The sequence below is a fragment of the Cyprinus carpio genome, chromosome A4, assembly GCF_018340385.1.
Source record: "Cyprinus carpio isolate SPL01 chromosome A4, ASM1834038v1, whole genome shotgun sequence".
Classification (NCBI taxonomy): Eukaryota; Metazoa; Chordata; class Actinopteri; order Cypriniformes; family Cyprinidae; genus Cyprinus; species Cyprinus carpio.
The window spans coordinates 3,554,092-3,572,741 of NC_056575.1; the positions used below are offsets into that span (position 1 = coordinate 3,554,092).

General features: G+C 35.9%; 1 protein-coding gene across 2 annotated transcripts; it reads right to left on the minus strand.

Annotated features, from left to right (window-relative positions):
• Positions 1–465: 465 nt before the first annotated feature.
• On the minus strand, positions 466–18,612 carry LOC109045483 (cyclic AMP-responsive element-binding protein 3-like protein 2). Of its 2 annotated transcripts, none has more exons than XM_042747599.1 (12): positions 18,086–18,612; positions 6,114–6,342; positions 5,844–6,037; positions 5,684–5,768; positions 5,147–5,328; positions 4,909–5,055; positions 4,755–4,813; positions 4,343–4,411; positions 4,094–4,193; positions 3,829–3,952; positions 1,717–1,960; positions 466–1,633 (listed from the first exon to the last, which is right to left on the minus strand). In XM_042747599.1, the coding sequence occupies exons 1-12, from the start codon at positions 18,179–18,181 to the stop codon at positions 1,564–1,566; spliced, it is 1,599 nt and encodes a 532-aa protein (XP_042603533.1). In that variant the 5' UTR covers positions 18,182–18,612; the 3' UTR covers positions 466–1,563. The 2 variants fall into 2 exon arrangements, with proteins under 2 accessions (XP_042603533.1, XP_042603537.1); XM_042747603.1 differs by having other exon boundaries at positions 5,859–6,037; positions 18,086–18,610.
• Between the last annotated feature and the right edge of the window lie 38 nt (positions 18,613–18,650).

Here is an 18,650-nt window from a genome sequence, read left to right on the forward strand (position 1 = left end):
GCACATTGAATCTTTTATCAAACTAGAACAAATGCATTTACAAATAATATCCTAGAAATATTGTCTTAATTGAAGAATCACCTTCATATGTCCACAACAGCACATTTATACAAGGGTTAACATATAATTTTTCCAAGAAGTCATGAGAGTCTAGAGAGTACATGCATTTTTCTTCTAACACAATTTAGCTAATGTGATTTAAGATATGAAGTGCATCATCTGAGCTCTCTGATGTGGAGAAACATCTTTCTTTTGCATAAAACCTTGAGAGACTGGAAAATTCTAATGCAGATCCAGTCGTAATGAAAATAATTAATAGTCAAGCAACTAGAGTAGTCATATGATTACATAAAACATCACTCAGCATCCTAGAAAGATAACAAACATAAATCCAGCTAATTTAATATTTTAATACAGAGAAAGCTAACATGCATAAAAGAGCAAAATGACGGCTCAGACGCATGATTTACAATGCTTTTACTAAGGAAAATATTTATTTGCTCGCAGAAAACAGGCCAAAAATAAGGCAGAGTGATTTCAGGAAGATCATTTTAAGAGCCTGAAACTGCATTGTGATGCAGTGGAAGTGTAATGTAATTAAGACACTATGCCAAATACATAAGAAATGCACATCATTTCCGACATAGACGTTTGCATCTGAATGCATCGTGTCAAGACAAAACCATCTCCTTCAAAATGCTCTCGTTTCCAGGATAAAAGAATGGCAGGCATACTAAAAATAATAAATAACAGATCCATTCTACGGGGACGCAGTGCAAGTGAGTCCACAACACGCCTGAATGCAGATCGCTCAGGACTCAGGTCGTCACAACCGTTCATATCAGAGCAAGAGAACACTAGACTTGTCAGCGAGCGTCTTTTACTCTCAGAAGAGCACAGACGAGGGTTGGATGGTGCCCAGATGAGGACAAAAAGGGCCATCTGTCCTTAATAAAGAGGGTAACATCATATGAGGGACTTCAGGGAAGGAGAGCATCCGTCCTTTTCATGTCAAGTCCATATTGTCCCGCTTTCATCACCCTCAATGACAAACATCTCCATCGATATCAATCACAGTAATTCATATCTCTCCCAACACACTTACAATAAAGGATACTGCAAATATTTACATATTCAGACAAATGCTTTGGGAATTTGCCATCTTCAAACTGTAAACACAGCTTTTAGCCTATAATTTTAATACAGTTTGAATCTTTGCACTATTTTTATGATCTTTGGAAAAGGCATTTTGATTGACATGCTACACGATGCCATTACCATCATCATGTGAATATGAAAACAGATGCAAATTTAATATATTACAACACATATTCTCAGTAGCACGGGGCAAATAGGCAAAGAAAAGAAAAGAAAGAATGAATATTAAAACAAATTGAAAACATATAAAAAAGAAAATAGTGTACATGAGTATCAAAGTTTGATATACTGCTGGAATGGAATAAAATAAATTTTTGAGTTTTTGTGTTTGTTTTAAAAAAAAAGAACATCTAAGTAAAACAGTACTATAAATATGAAGCCTATCGCCCCGCCGCTGCAGGGATCTCAGGACGTCTCGTTGACCGTCCTTTCCAGCTCTATGACTTTAGCCGTCTCGTTTGACCACTTATCTGACCTGTGAAAACAAAACCGAATGTTCAACATCCACGTGTCATCAAATCATCGAATGGAAAGCAGCCACAGAAGGAAGGTCATTACCTGTGTGAGTGCAGGTCTATGACAATGGACTTTTGCGCTCGTGTTTCATTGGTGTTAAGAATAAGTGGGCGGGGCTCTGCTTCACGTAGTTCCGCCTGTTCCTGTTTGTGCTGCTGTTCTAAATGCCAAGCCACCATTACATCGGCCTGATGATCCCATTCAGGATATTCCCCGCCCAGCCCGACGGGATGAGGCTCGTCCAGACCCCCGTGCTCCGGAATGGACAACAGGTTCCGGGACTTCACTGTGGAAATGACAATTTGACAATCTGAGTTGAATTACTGAAATAAATGAACTTTTCCACGACATTCTAATTTATTGAGATGCACCTGTATATCTTTATATAAATTCTATTAAATAAATCATATATATATATGTGGGTGGGTGTGTGTGTATATAAAATATTGCAATATTTATAAGCAGTGCTGACAGTATCTGTTCCTTGTTTGTTTTGTTTTTTGTGATTTATTTTTGTGTTGGAGTCTTGAAAATCAAAAAAGAAAATCATAAAAATAAAATATATATTTTTAACAAATTGTATTTATTTATATCATTATTTATTCAATTTATTCAAAATAATTTTAATACTTTTTATAATATTCAATACTTTAATAATTAATTATAAATTATATCCTTAAAGACCAACAGGTTCTGGAAATGAACAAACATTACATCGGGAGCTTTTTAAAAAAAATGTATTGCTGTTGACTGTATCACCTGAGATGGATATTAATATCAGGTGTAAACAGGGCCTACTGTACTGCTGAAATCCAAAGAGAGTACAGTTTTATGCTTTTATTAGTACAGTAGTGTTTTGATAAAGCGTTGCATTAACTGAATGACGCGCGTGGGAGAAACGTGTTGCGGGCAGATCAGAGATCGGCAATGATTAAGCGATCGCTCTGCTTTTAAAGGCATGATAATTACTGCCCCACTCCAGCACTGATAATGACTCTCAGCAGCTCAAGAGTGGGGCGCAGACGACTAATATGGATCCAAATCCAGCCATTCCTCCATTCATTAGTCAACAAGAGACTGAGAATAATGAGCAAATTACAGGAGGGTTTGCAACAGACACAAGTGGTGTGTATTTGTTAGGGCTGGATCGATATGAAAATGTTCCATACGACAGCAGCTCTAGTACCTCTGCATTAATCCTAAATCCATACTTTAGTCAACAAATACATAGCTTCACACAACTGATGACTTCACCGATGACACAACTTTAATATCAGGCTTGGAGGCAAACTAACACAAACAGATGAAGACAGACTGTTGAATATGTGCAAAAGATTAGTATATCATGCCACAGAAACATTTACCAAACCAATAACTGGAATATATATATGTATAAAAAAATCTGACATACACAAACAAATGGCACATGTTTAAAGATGAATATTTATTTAAATAGATAATTTAATATAATCAATTATATATTTACTTATATATTATAGATTTATTTAATTATATTATGAATAACATAATATAATCTATTCATTTATATATATATATATATATATATATATATATATATATATATATATATATATATATATATTATATTATAAATAGGTAAAATAAGTTTCTAGTATTTATTTACAGTGCATTTTAATAGAATATATAAATAATTATAATTAATATTAATATATGTAAATTATGTTTATAAAGATATATATTTCATAATATATATTATGTGTATACATTTATAATATACACATTATAAATTATAAAATAGAATATATATTATAAATTTGTGTATAGTGATCATATATTCATAATTATTTGGATATTTATTTTATTTTAAAATATATATTTACACACACACACACACACACACATATATATATATATATATATATATATATATATATATATATATATATATATATATATATATATATAGGTTTGTATAATTACATAGCAAATACATATCATATCTAATGAGATATATCATATATTAATCTTTTTTTTTTAGATAACATGTTTTTTTTCCAGCTTTATATGAAGAGACATTATTATGACTCAACGTAAACCTATAAACAAATGATCATTAAGTGATAAAGAGAAAAGTTATGTGTCTCAGTATATTTTAGTACCGTTAATGCATACCTGTAGTGGTGTACGAGTCCTGTATGGAGATCTCTCTGCTCAGATCTGTTTTAGTGATGGAGGAACAGGGACTCAGGCCTTGGTAGAAACTCCCCAAGAACACCGAAAAACACAGAACCACCACCTGCACAGAACAAAACCAAGACAGATACAGCATCTAAATATAGCAGTGCTTCTGTTAGTGTTTGCATTAGTCTTCCTCCCGCTCACTCTCTCACATGAACACACAGACAGACACATGCGAGCAGATGAGCTGAACGTTCACCATGAGGCATGTGGAGGTCTGGGTGCCCGTCACGCGGCAGGACCGCGGGACCTTTCCTGCCACCGCCACCTGCAGCGAGTGCAGCTGCTGCAGCAGAGACCTGACACACACACACATTTACACAGTCAATATGCAGCCGTTTGCATATCATGTATCGTTAATGACCGGAAATTCAACCGGTAACAAAAAGTGTGAGATCAAAATATAAGCTAATGATTTAATGATCATGGAAAGGTTTGAGGGTCTTACTTATTGGTGCACTCCAGTGTTTCAACTTTCCTGCGCAACTCATTGTTCTCGTTGGAGCATGTCTCCACCCTGTGGATGGAGAGGATATTGCAACGTCACATGCTGTTTTATCTCGAGCAGCTACCGAAAACTTTTTAAAACAATTTTAACATGAAACTGGATCTGCAATCCATCTGACTTCCATAATGGGACTTACTTTTGAGTGAAAAAGCTCAATTCTATATTTAAAGTATATATTTTAATCTACATATATACATAGACATACATATATAAAATGTATATAATAATAATATATATAAAATTTATTTTATAATATTTACAATATATTTGAGACATCTCTAAGAACTTGAGCCGAAAACATTTATTTGTACTTGTATGTTAATTAAATCTGCTGAATATTTATCAGACTTACTTCTTCTCTAAGGTATCCATGTACTCTTTCTTTTTCCTGCGGCTCTCTTGTGCTGAAATCTGAAAATCATTTGTGCATTTGACATTAATTTTAGTACTCAGATATGAAGTATGCATCTTTTCACAGCTTTACGAGGCTGAAGTCTGACACTGACCTTGTTCTTGATCTTTCTGCGAATCTTCTTCAGTGCTTTCTCCTCAGCTTTGGACAGGGGCAGCTTGGTGGGCACCGGGTATCCTTCAGCGACGAGCGTGCGTTTCTCCTCCTCCGTCAGCAGGAGAGGACCAGAGCCCTGCAGTTTCTGTCAGATCACACAAGAGGAGGTCACTTGACCATCTCCTTTAATAAAATACAACACGTCCTGCTAATGAACAAGATGTCTTTGTACTCACATGGGGTGCCGTCAGCAGAGGAGAGTTGGAGAGGGAAGACGGGGCTCTCGGCGCCACCTTGAGGACAGCGGGGGTCTGTGTGGGACTGGCAGGAGCACAGGGGTGAACGGGACTCTGACTGCCCTCCGAGTCGCTGCCGTGAGAGCTGGGAGGAGTCGGCGGCATCTGCAGAGACTCCAGGCCTGAAGAAAAACATTACAGATCGCACGTGATTGGTCAAATTATAGCTTTCTGTGGTCAATTACTTGCTTTATGAAAACCTTTGGCTTAGATATTTTTTTTATTATATATAAATTATATAATTTAAATTAAAATATTAGAATTATTAAAACTTTTTATTATTTATTTTAGATTTTTTTTTTGGCAAATACACAAGTGTAATGTTCAGTCAGTGGGTCATTATTGAAAAATAAACCCATTCAAGATGATTCAAGAGCATCACCTGTTTTTCTGTATGCTATATGCTATAATCATTAATGCACTCCGATGTTTTAATTTTTGTGCAATGATGCAAAAATGTCTGAGACAGTGTTTTACCTTTGGGTGAGAGGTTTAAGAACTGATCCACCTCGTGTGGCTCCAGTTTAATCTGAGGGCTGAAACTCTCACGGTCCTCCGTCACCTGCAGATATGAGGAGAAATCAGCACTTCAATGAAAGCCCACTGACTGTATGGCTGCCGTCAAATGCTCACTCACGCAGAGTGCTTTAACCTGTGCGGCCTGAGGGAGGGTCAGTGAGGTGTCAGTCACAGGCTTATAGACAGGACCCTCGGGGGTCAGAATGAAGGTCAGGGTGGGCACCAAGACGGGCGACGGGTCACACAGCAGAGGCTCCATCTTCAGCTCTTTATCTTCCTGCTCCATGGGCCACTCATCATTGTCTGTATCACCTAAAAATACACATGAAATTGCATTTAATTTAGATTTCTATTATCAAATTGGAAACCATTTCTGGCCAAGTCTTACCGGCGTCACTGCCGGCCTCTCTGGGCAGATGGGACAGGGGCGACTGTGGGCGCGAGTCTCCGCACAGTGAGTAACTGTGTTCGGCTTGAATGTGTGGCGGCACTGGAGACGCAGGGGTCAGATCCTCCTCTGTGTCCATAGCATCACCATGGCCAGACAGGAACGGGTCGCTTAACAACTGCCCCAGCAAAGCCTCTTGGGACAGATCATCCAGCAGCTCGGTGAAGTGCTGCACAGGAAGAACACAAATTTGAGGGTTAGGATCAAGAAAAGCTGTGACTTCAGAGCTAAAATTAAGTGTTAAGTAAACCACAGCTAGTTAAAGAGACCTTAATTTTGGACCATAAAACACCAAGTTTAAATTTATTAAATGTATTTTATTAAATGTATATTTCTGCTTTTTTTGTAAGTATACATGTAATAAGTTTTTTTTCTTCTCAAATAAATATATTTTTTTAAATAAATGTTTAAATTTAAATTTTATTAATTTAAATATTGTTTAATTGTTGTTTAATTATTTTTATTTCCTTAATTTATTTTTTATTTATTAATTAATTTAATTTTAAAATGACATTTAATTTTTTTTCAATATTTTCATTTAAATATTTAAACTACAAACAATATTTAAATATTTAAACTACAATCAATATATGTCCACACATGTAATAATTTTCTTCTTGAATAAATAAAAAAAAATTATTTAAATTATTAAACTAATAAATTGTATAAATTAAATCAAATTGTATTATCAATGGAAATATTTTTATTGATTTAATTAAAAATCAATATTTCATGTCCATGTTCTTATTTTTTGGGGGCAAGTACACATAAGTGTTGTAATAAGTGTGATATTGCTGGTCAGCTGGTCATTAATGGAAAATACACACAATCCTGATGATTCAAGAGTATCCTTGTTTACAATAATGATCAGGAGACTGTATATTATTTACTGTACTCAGTAATGCACTCCGATATTAATTATAATGTTTACTTACAGTGCAATAACACACACAAAAAAAAAAAAACAATTTGCCTGAAACAGTGTTTTAGCTTTGGGTGAGAGGTTTAAGAACTAGGATCAAGCTGTGACTGTAGAGATAAAATGAAGTGCTCATTAAACAGACCTTAATTGCAGTCTGTGAAATTTCAGCACATTTCTTTGAAGATCTGATCTCGGAGCCTGGAGGGACAGACTAAACATGATAGCAAGTGCCCACAGGGCAAGCCTCTCCACCAATCAGAGCACATCAGGCGTCCTCTCATCCAATCAGACGGCTCGTTACTATTCCAGTGAGAAGGTTGGAGCTGCCTCCCTTCTCCTTGGCATTCCTATGAGTCCTCCAGCCCCAAGCAACAGGTTTGGACAGGCTGAGACGCTTCCAGACATTCATTTCATCACTTAAAAGACTTGGGCTGAATCAGGTCAGCGGGTTTCCTTCTCAGCTTTTCAAAGGAACGTTCTGAATTCAACATGTCTACAGCATTTTTGACTCATTATCATTAACAAGGATGCTCTTGAATCATCCTAAATGGGTTTATTTTTCAATAATGACTAGCTGACTGTGCATTATCACACTTATTACATTTGTACTTACCCAAAAAATAAACAAATGTACATAATGATTTTAGTTTTAAACAGCTGACCCCGAACGTTTAAACCATGTTTTTTTTTTTTTTTTCAATATAGATATTATATTCTATAGAACATTTATATTCAAAATATCATTTATGAATATAAAAACTCTCATCTCCATCTGCAGAGTTGAGTCAGAGTCCAGACGGCTCGTCTGCAGGAAGAGGCTCAATGCAACGCAGACATTCAAACTGTTCATCTGTTCATCTGCACAGCCAGCACGGCGCGATACACAGGTCTTTGGCTTCAGCCAACCAACACAGATTACAAGATCAAACAATGCTGCTTTGACTAGCACAACCTGACAGAACAAGACGTGATGCTTGGTGCTGCCGACTGACAGTAATATGGCAAGCAACATACTGTACCAAGAGTCAGAAAAATCTGAATTTTGTCACTGTTCAGTTTGACTTAATGGCCTACTGTGAGTTTTTGGCAGTATCAGTAACTGAAATGCATACATGCATAAAGTTTACTCTTTCAAGGCCACTTAGACACTAGATATAACCCGAACGGCCTGTCAACATTCATGTTCATATTAGGAGAAAACATGCATCTTCCCTGTAACCCTAAGTGAAAAGGAAGGTCATTAGTGGTGTTTTGGAATGCTCTTCATAGTCATTTACAGCAACTTTACACTTCACACAAAAAGTGAGAGTTTGCATGACTGTAATAAGCATAAAATTACAAATATTGGGTGTTTTAGACACAAATATTGTATTTTTATTTAGATATAAAAAAATTAAAATCAACATTTATCTCCAAGGTTTCAGCAGGTTTTATGAAAACCGATGTAAGACTTTTTCAAGCCTTCAGTCAAATTTTTAAGTTTTAAGTCAATGTAAGTAATACTTCTTAAAAGATTCTTAAATCTAAATACACTGAGAAACAAAATGACATAAGATAAGAAGTCTTATTTTCTGAGAAACTGACCAAAATGAAGTGAGCTACTGCTTAAAACAAGAACAAATATCTGCTGACTGGCTCAAAAAGATGTACTTAATTCAAAGGAAAGGGTTTTCATCCGCTACTGATAGAGGTTTGTTCCTGTTTTAAGCATAAACTCGCTTAATTATGTTTAATTTCTCCGAAAACAAAACTTCATATCTTCATTTTGCATCTCAAATAAATTTATCTTGATTTAAGGATGTTTAAATAGTTAGATAAACAGGAAAAAAGCCTCAATTTGTAGAAGGGCAAAATAAAACTAATTTAAGACCTTTTAAGACCTATGGAAACCCCGTTTCTCACTTTAGCAATGTATTGTGGGATTGCATTCTCCACAAAATACACAATGTTGATTTAAGATACGGTCACATTAACTGTTGTTCGGTGAAATTTTGTAATTTCATTATGAATTCACACAGATTTGGTAACGGGCTCAAACTTGTCATGTTGACCAACAGAAAGCTGCTTACAAACGCCATCTAGGTAGACAGCTCACAAGGTTTTGAAAAAGAGATGCCAGAAAAATGAGTTAAACAAGGGCAAACTGGGCAAACCAGGAAGGAAAGAGGGGGAGTCTGGGATGAAAATGGAGAGAAGCCAGCGTATGGGATCAATTACAGACTGTTTACCAAGTCTAAAAACAGAGAGAAGGACAAGAAAACAGCTAAACCAATACACAAAGCAACAAGGAGATAGAAACCATTTGAGAATGCAAGTGACAAAGTCGCTCTGGAATGCCTTGCCCTGCATTTCCCACTTTTGTTACTCATCAGCAGCTCTGTCTGTGCCCACCATGATGAGAAAACGACGTCTGGAGAGAAATGCATGCAGGTGCAGATGTTCCTACAGAGCCTGCCTTCCACCAAAAACACAGTAAGTATGTTTGCATAAACAGTTCTCTTGCTAGAACTTCATATCATATTTGGCAAAGAACTACATTTCTGGAATGTCGTCTTCAGCCCCAAACCATAGTATAAAAACAGCAAGCATTTCCAAGGCCACTTAAGGTGAACCCTTCATTGTAGCATGAAGAAGCAACTTAAAATCACAGCAGTTCAAATCAGGTCAGGAGTGGGTGAAGCCCTCAAGTTGTATGACATAACATGTCAAAGCATTCGCACCATTCATTTCTGTATGAATTCACATACGTTATGGCCGTACGAAGTCACTGTATTATTATGTCATTGCTCATATGCAATTACATCTGACACTCTTGAGCGTGTGATGAGATGATTATGATGATTGCTGGAAATTGCTGGGTGTCGACTGTTCTCTCTGAGAGGAATATAAGAGAGCGTTTCACTCTGAGGAGGACAGACTTGAGGTTTCCTACAGTTCGAGGATAGAAATAATCACTTCTAAGTGCCTGGTCTGGGATCAGTTCCTTTACTGCAATGGAACAGAAATGCACTGCATACTGCACAGTCTATACTTCACTTAAATACCATCAGTAAAAGTCTCGGAAATTACGTTGGTTTGCATTTTCATGCCAATTCAGAGCAAAACTGTCTTACTTAGGAAGGTAAAACAAAAGAAATATTGATTCTGGGATACTTTGTGTGATTTCCATGCCTTAAGAAAACATCACATCAGCATTAAAGAATATTTATTTATTTGTTTTAATTAAAATAATATATATTTTTTAAAAAGTATAAATAATACAGTTATTCCTGGCAAATATTTTATTTTAAAAATGCATATGTATAGATAGACAGATTCAAACAATATATAATATACAATATGTACGCAATTCCTAAGTAAAATATATATAGTTATTTTTAAATATATGTGTGTGTGTGTGTGTGGTGTGTGTATATATATATATATATATATATATATATATATATATATATATATATATATATATATATATATATATTTAAATATTTAAATGTTTATTTTATATAGTACCTGAAAATGTATAAATATAAATACATTAAAAAATTAAGTAATTAATTCAAATAATATAAAAACTATTCAGAAATAAAGTATTATATGGCAAATAAATTGCATTAAAAATATGTAAGTAATTCAATATATATATATGATGCACAAAAATGATCACTACATTAAGAAATCCTTCCCTTTAATATTTGAAGAAAAAAAAATGTATGCACCTTACATATAGTGCATGCTAATGAAGTATGAGTAGTATGCTGATTAAGTAAGATGCTCTCTGTTCCATCAATATGAGCTTCTGCATGCAGCTGGGTGGATTTTGGGAGTGAAGGCTTCTTTGTCCGTAGTTTGGATGGGTGTATGGTACATGTGGTTTCAATGGGGGCAGGGTACTGCAATTTGACTCTTTCAGAGTTTTTGCCCAGCTGGAGAATACGAATAGATGTTGGAGCCTTGGAGGCTCAGAGAGTTGTAATGACAGAGACGCTGGGAGTGTCGTTGGTGGATTCAGACGACAGCCTTTAATTTTTTTATCCTCTCAAGGGGGCCGTGAAAGTGTGCGCAGGAAGAGGACGTTTAAAAGCCAAACATGGACACAGATGATGCAACCCTTTAAGCAGCAAAACAGATGTGAGGAAAGAAGAACCCGCAGGAGACAAAGATCAGCGCTGGTGCAGCTGGACCTTGTCCTTTAGACACCACTGGATCTGACACACTGATGTTAGCCACTAAAAATCTATTTACTTTGGATTGGAGAGCTGAAGACTTGAGGAAAGCCAGAATGTTTGTCCTCAACAACACACTGAGCTTACATTTGACGGATCTCTTCTAATGTTGTTGTACAAGAAATGTCCAGGACAGGAGCCGAAGCTGAGTGACATTAAGCTGTTTGTCTGAATTACCCAAATACAGAGTTAACCTGCCCTACAGGACATTTGTTTAGAGTTTAAAGTGTGCCTGCACTGCTGTAGTGAATCAAAACACCTCACCTTCCAATAATTACATCAATAAGTAGGGTAAAGTAATAATAATCAGGTCATAAATAATCAACAAGCTAAAGTGAAATTCCATGAAATGTTATGAGAAGATCTGGAAAGAACAAAGAACTAATCTGAAAAAGGAAATTGTGAAATGTCCCATTTAGTGGTAAATTGGAAATCTGGAAAGAGAACAAGTGACAAAAGTGGTCTGGGAAAAGTTGTGTATCCTTATCCTAAAGTTCACTTCGCAGATCTTATTTGTGCCAAGACAAGTCCTTCATCTTTTCCATGAGTCACTTTCCAAGTGTTTTGAATTGGCCTGGTTCTTGTGTGCAACTGTTGAGCATAAAATGTGTGTCATCTTCAGCTTAGTTCAGTGAAAGAGGCCTTAAAGGGACAGTTCACCCAAAAATGAACATTTGCTGCTAATTTACTGACCCTCAGGCCATCCAAGATGAAAGAAGATTTTTAGCTGAAACTGGTCCTTGGGGAGTTATAAAATGTGGCTACATGTGTTTGAGAACAAAGCGTTACTAAAAAGAACTGGTTCAAAGGAGTGATCCGTGTGCGTCTGTTTGCTCTGACTGATCATTTCACCTCAAAAGACCTCAAGATATTGTCAGGAGCCACAAGTATTAATTTTGTGTTGTCTGTATATGCTTTTTTGACTCTCAAAGTGACAACCGCCACATTTTATGACTCAGCAAGAACCACAGCTTCAGCTAAAAATCTTCTTTACTTTTCTACTGAAGAAACAAACTCAACTATATCTTGGATAGCCTAAGGGTGAGTAAATTAACAGCAAATGTTCATTTTTGGGTGAACTATGCCTTTAACAGCAACTATGCTGCAAATTCACACCATGACTGAACACATCCTGCAGACTGGGGGCGTCCCATCCTCCCTTCCCCCCGCAGACAGTGATGTGCTGAAACTGCAGCGAGTGTTTGGTGATTCAGGGAATGGCTCCACTGGAATCAACAACTGCCCAATAGTGACCTTAAAGGGTGCTGGACGTAAACATGCAGTGAAGGCAGAAAACAAACAAATCAAATCTGGATTGAGTGGAAACATGCTATCCATTTGCACAGCTAGGTGATAAAACGATAACGTCCAGTGTGAAAAGCTTGAATTCAGAGAAAACCACAAATGACTTTTAAAGCTAGATGAAACAGCGCTGACAAACAGGAGAAACACTGAGCACAACGAGAGTTCTGTAATTCAGTTTTGAAGCAGTTTTTGTGCACTTATGTCAGACTTTGTGTCATATCACATTACAAATAATAAGAGAAGAAAAATTCAATGAGATAATGCACTTTTTGTGTGTAAAGTATTTAATTTACTTGATTTATTTCAAAAACAATTTATACATAGTTTATCAAAATAAATGTATTAAAACTGTATTGAAAATTTGTTTAAATAACAATGTGGCACATTGAAATTGCTAATAAATTGAAAAAATAATTACAAACATATTGTAAGTAACACAAAATAAGTATATCTTTTTTATATTTCATATTTTAAAATAATATATAAAAAGTAATACATATAATATATGCAAAAAAATACATAAATATATATTTTCTGATTATTTTATTTACAATATTATATTGGATATTATATATATATATAAATAAATGAGGGGGGAAAGCCACTGTGCTTATAAAGTCAAACTTGCAGATCTCTAACAAAATCAGTGGCTTTGTTGTCACAGAAAAAAAAATGTTTCTCATGCAATGTTATACTCTCGAAGCTAATAACCTTAACTGCATCGCAGCAACTCCATTACAACTTACAACACTGCCAAAAACACATTGTTTGACTCAAAGCAAGATTATAATGACTGGCCAGACAAGGCCGAGTGAAACCACAAGATCATGATGAAGAAAATGAGACACAGTGATGAGTAATGAATGTGTGTGTGCTCAGCGAAGGTACAGGTTCAAGTGGCAGCTCATACAAACCATCCATTCAGAGCAAGAGAGCAAGAATGTGCGTCGCAGGATGATGCAGCATGCAAGAACGACGTACGAAAGCCCTGCCCTCTCGGAGAACAGGCTGAGTCTGTGTCCACCCATCCCACAGAGAGCAGAGTGGATAATGCCAAACAGACTGAGCACAGAGGGTTTACAAACCGCCTGCCAACAGACTCGCCCCCTCCCGTCCCATAAGAGCTCTCCGCTAAAGCTTGAGTCATCAGAATACCACGTGATTCCTGAGTGACAAATGTTAGCAAAATATCAGAGAGCTCAGGAACACAAGATCAGTCCATCCTGACATGCTGTGCACTGACCCCCATATTTGAAGGACCAGGATGCTGTCGATAAACTGACCTGATATGAATCATCACACAAATCATATGTAGTTTTTTTTTTTTTAATATTTTAGTATGCTGTTATGCAGTTGCTAGGTCATTTCTTTCTGGCCACATTTTTTATAATAACTCAGAATAATTTATTCTTGTAATTTATATTATAATTTAAAAAGTTATTTTAGTATAATTTTAATTACTATTTTGAAAGTCTTAATTTTATATTTCCCATGTTCATTTTAATTCTAGTAAGTTGTAGGAATTTTGTTGCTTTTTTGTGTCATTTATAGTTGTTTTTTTTTTGTTTGTATAAAACTTAAAAGGAAAGATTTTTATTTAAAAAAAGTATTTTATGGTTTTATATTTATTTTGGTTAACATTTATTTTATTTCAAATAACGAAACTGGTTTTATTCTAATAATTTTATATAATATAATTTTTATACTATATATATATATATATATATATATATATATATATAATATATATATATATATATATATATATATATATAATTAAAAATTAATTAGAATAGAAATTTTATTTAAGATATTTTAGCACATCAACTTAACCTAAAAATAAACTACTGAAATAAATGTTTATATATATATATATATGCTTGTTTCAGTTTTTTGTTTCAGTTTCAGTTTCTTTGCAATTTGTTTCAGTTTTAGTTGTTTAATTAAAACAATTATTTATATAATAATTTATTTTATCTATCTATCTATCTATCTATCTATCTATCTATCTATCTATCTATCTCCTTTAAAAATGCAAAAAGGAGTACAGAAATTTGACCACTTGAAGCCTTTCAGTCTGTTCCAGTGCCACAAGACCTTAAAAATACAAAGTTAAAAAAACACAAATGTGAGGCCAGTCTCCTGTGCTGTCCTGTGCTGTGTTTACAGTCACACACAGCCTCGACGGTCAAGACAGATGACTTATTTTCTTAATATATCCTCGTCAGTCCAGTGTTTTAACTTGTCAACACACATCACTTGTATATTAACGCAGAATTAAATGTGCCATTACAATAAACAACTAAACTCTTCTTCACGTTACACCCCTTAATAACATTCTTTTGTTTTGACTTGTTTGGGGCACGTCCCGCTCTGTATTCTCACATTAATCTATGTTTCTGTATCACTGTCATGTGTTATTAATATAAAGATGTTCTGCAGTGCAACTGGTATAACAGACTCTCTAACAGCTGACACATTTCTAATGTGGTACAATAAAAAACAACATATCACCCAACCTAGTTCACAGCAAAACTACTGCTTACTGAGATTTCAACCATCTTGCTTCAATGGAAACAGTAGTACCACCGCTAACAGAAAAGAGCTTTTAAAATATATTTTCTTGATGCTTTAACCCTTTGTTCCGTGCTGGAAATCCTTTATCTAATTTGGTGTTCTGGGTCAAAAATGACCAAAAGCTTGCAAATATCTTATTATGAAATATTACCATCAAATTTCAGATTCAATATTTTGGTTTTTCTTTCAGTAAGCACAGGTTTTGTATTTGAACCGAAAGGCCACACTGATCCTTTGCTTATGCATCTCAGTTTTGAGGCGTCATTTGTGGATAATTTTAGCAATGTTCACTCAAAAACTGAAGTACATAAACTCAAAGAGGCCTAAAATCAATCAGTTCAAAAAAAACAAGCGAAAGAACTGAAAGAAGACAATTTGATAAAAAGATTAAATCCAATATTTGGTAAAAATGAGACATTTTTTGTATGCTGTATGCTGGCTGATTGATTTCTATGCATGTTGTTTCTATGAAACCCTGCTTCCCTAAACAACAATCCTGTCATTGAGCTGAATGTGCTATCAGCTGAGCATAACATCAAACCATCAGCTGAGATCCGCTGATACAGAAGATATGCAAATAAGCCATGCACTACTACAGCTGAAGGCTTGCGACTGAAGTACTAACATAGCGGTTAGTGCAGAAGCGCATGCCTGGATTCGGCAACGGGACAGGAAAGTACATCTGGTTGCACAAGACCTCGGTTGGCACAAGCTGCATGAGATAATGTGCTGTCCAGGCTGATCGTGTCAGTGTGATTATCAGCACTAAGAAATGCTGAGCATGACGGCCGAACTGCTCCCATCAGCATCTCCTTAACCCCCGTCCTAACGCAGGGAATAAGTCTTGGGTTATTTAGTTAGTTTTAAATCACCCAAAATATGACAGCTGACACCTTAGTTAAAGAGTAAGTGGCAAAAAAGCCTGTAATACAGGAAGATATGAACACACACCCTCAACACAAGTTCTTCCCAATAGAAATTAGACTATGAAGGAACACATAATCGCAACTATCAGTTATGGAAGACAATTAGGCCTATTAAGTCATGAAAAGGGCATGTTTGCATTTCTTAAATAAGATTGTTCTTTCCAGATATGGATTAAGTCAAGACACTTAAAAAGTGTCTTAAATTTTTTTGCACTGTTTGGCTTTTAATAACATGTTGTTTCAGACTAGTTGAAAGAAAACAAACAAAATACACTTTATTTTGCATCTGTAGATATAATTTACAAGCCAGAAATCTCCACTTCAGTAGCACTTACATACATAAACTTAAGTTTTATTCCTATTTATATTCAGAGGGGTTTGTTCATACATCATTTGCCTGATTAAAATTTTTTTTTGCTAAAAACAAGGTAAAAATTTACATTTTTCTATAGCAGTTGACATCATTTTCATATTATGATAAAAAGAGAAATATCAAAAATCCCCTGTGTAAAAAAATAAAACATATATAAAAAAAATAGTAAACCTGTCTTTATCCAATCTTCAGATTTTTGTTCTGGAAATGTATGCATATTTAATTAGATAATGCCTTATTTGCATTTTGAAACAAACTTGTAATACAAAAAATGTTTGCATTTCTTTAGTCAACTGGGGAAGTATGAAGATCTCTATTGGTTAAATATTACCTTTTATTCACCTGGAATACTCAATTTCGAAAGTCAGCCGGCATGCAGTGTCAATGCAGCTGAATCATAATGCAGAAGGAAAACAGTCTAGATGCAACATGCATATGCAACAGAATGAACCCACAAAGCAAGCTACAGTCTCTCCAACTGAGAACAGTTTGTATTATGGTGTGGACTCCATGTCAACAAACCCTGGGGAGCGAAAGTAAAAGTGAGGAGAACCGGCACATACACACCCATGAGGTGAGGAGCGTGTGTGTTCAGAGGGGGCCGATGGGGCCCTTAAACAAAGACCCTGTTCTGCTCTAAAGGTGAAGAAGAATATAAACCATTCACAACCTTCACAATGCATATATAGTACTCCTGGAAGTGTACGTTACCGCCCTGATACTCCTGGGTTATGAATCCCAGACACACCAAAGTGCTGCACCTCCAACGCTGGCTCTGATGCTGTCTAGAAAGGCGTTACGTGCCGTGTCTGGTAATTTAATTGGAATCTCATCTTAGAAACCGCTTGTAATCTACCACAAATCTGGAATTAACTTCACTCTATGTGCCGTTCATCTATAAAGATCATGCATTTAGGAGATAATTCTGCGGTGTGACTTGCAATGCAGCATTTTAAATTAGATTAAACAGTCTGCATGTAAAGATGCCTAAATGCCACTTCAGAAGCGCTTCTGTCCTGCCTTTGCAGTGTGAATTTGGCATTAAGTGCAAGAATAAAAAGGACTTACAGACCAAAAATACTCTTTCCCTTATGCATTCACGTACATTTTAACCAAAAATCTATGTTGTACAAAAAAAGTACATGGGTAATTCATGCACCAACTACCCAACAGTGAAACCCCTAATTAGGCAGCAAGTAGAGGCCCCTTTGAGCAGATGCTGGAACACAAACCTATTATTACATAACCTGCAACAGCTCTTCACTATATTCTGACTTTATCCAAATGGGCTAAACTTATCTGCATTGCTTTTTTGTGTGGCACTGCATGCAATCTCTGGATGACTGCACCATCTGAACTTTATCCCTTGGAGCCAAGTGGAACCCAGTGACACATTAGTAATCTGACGGAGTGTCTCTGTGCAATATAAAGCTTTTTATATCTAAATGTAGGAAACGATTAGGCTTCGGGGCATTTAAATGCATTCTAGATGAGCTGACACCAGTTGCAACACATCAAAACATACTTTGACGGTATAAGATCAGATGGCAATGGTGCCACAGCATTATAAGAAGATTCCTACTTACAGTGCTGTATAAAATGTCACTATCCCCGGGTTCGGACAGTTCGCTGAGATTTTTGTCCCACTGTAAAAACGGTTCCCCGCTGTCCATTATTTCCATTGCTTGATCTGCGTCTGTAGTAAAGCGTCAAGCGCAGCGTCGCTTCAAAGGCTCCACAAACGACTATTCGTCAGCGTATCCGTCAAGTAACTCGTCAGATCGCTATTCGGAGGGAATTTTGTACTGTCAGCGCAAAGTTGGGTATAAGTTGCGCGTCTGTCGCCAGTGTTGTCGGAACTTTCCTCTCGGCTTCCTTGAGAAATGTCGCCCCTTCTCAGACGAGCAGGAATTCGGGGCGGGGAAACGATGGGAGTTGCGAAATTTGTTTACAAAGGACTGTTTGTGGACTGTGATACTTTCAGGAAACGTTTTAGACGTTTTCGAGCAGATATTATTATATGCGCTTATCAATGAGTTTATATTTTGTTATTTTGCCACGCATAAATTTGCTAAACTTTTCTATCCAGTGCCCCACTCTTAAAATCCGTGCGGCGACCAATCAGATTAGTTATGTTTAAAGCTCGCGAAA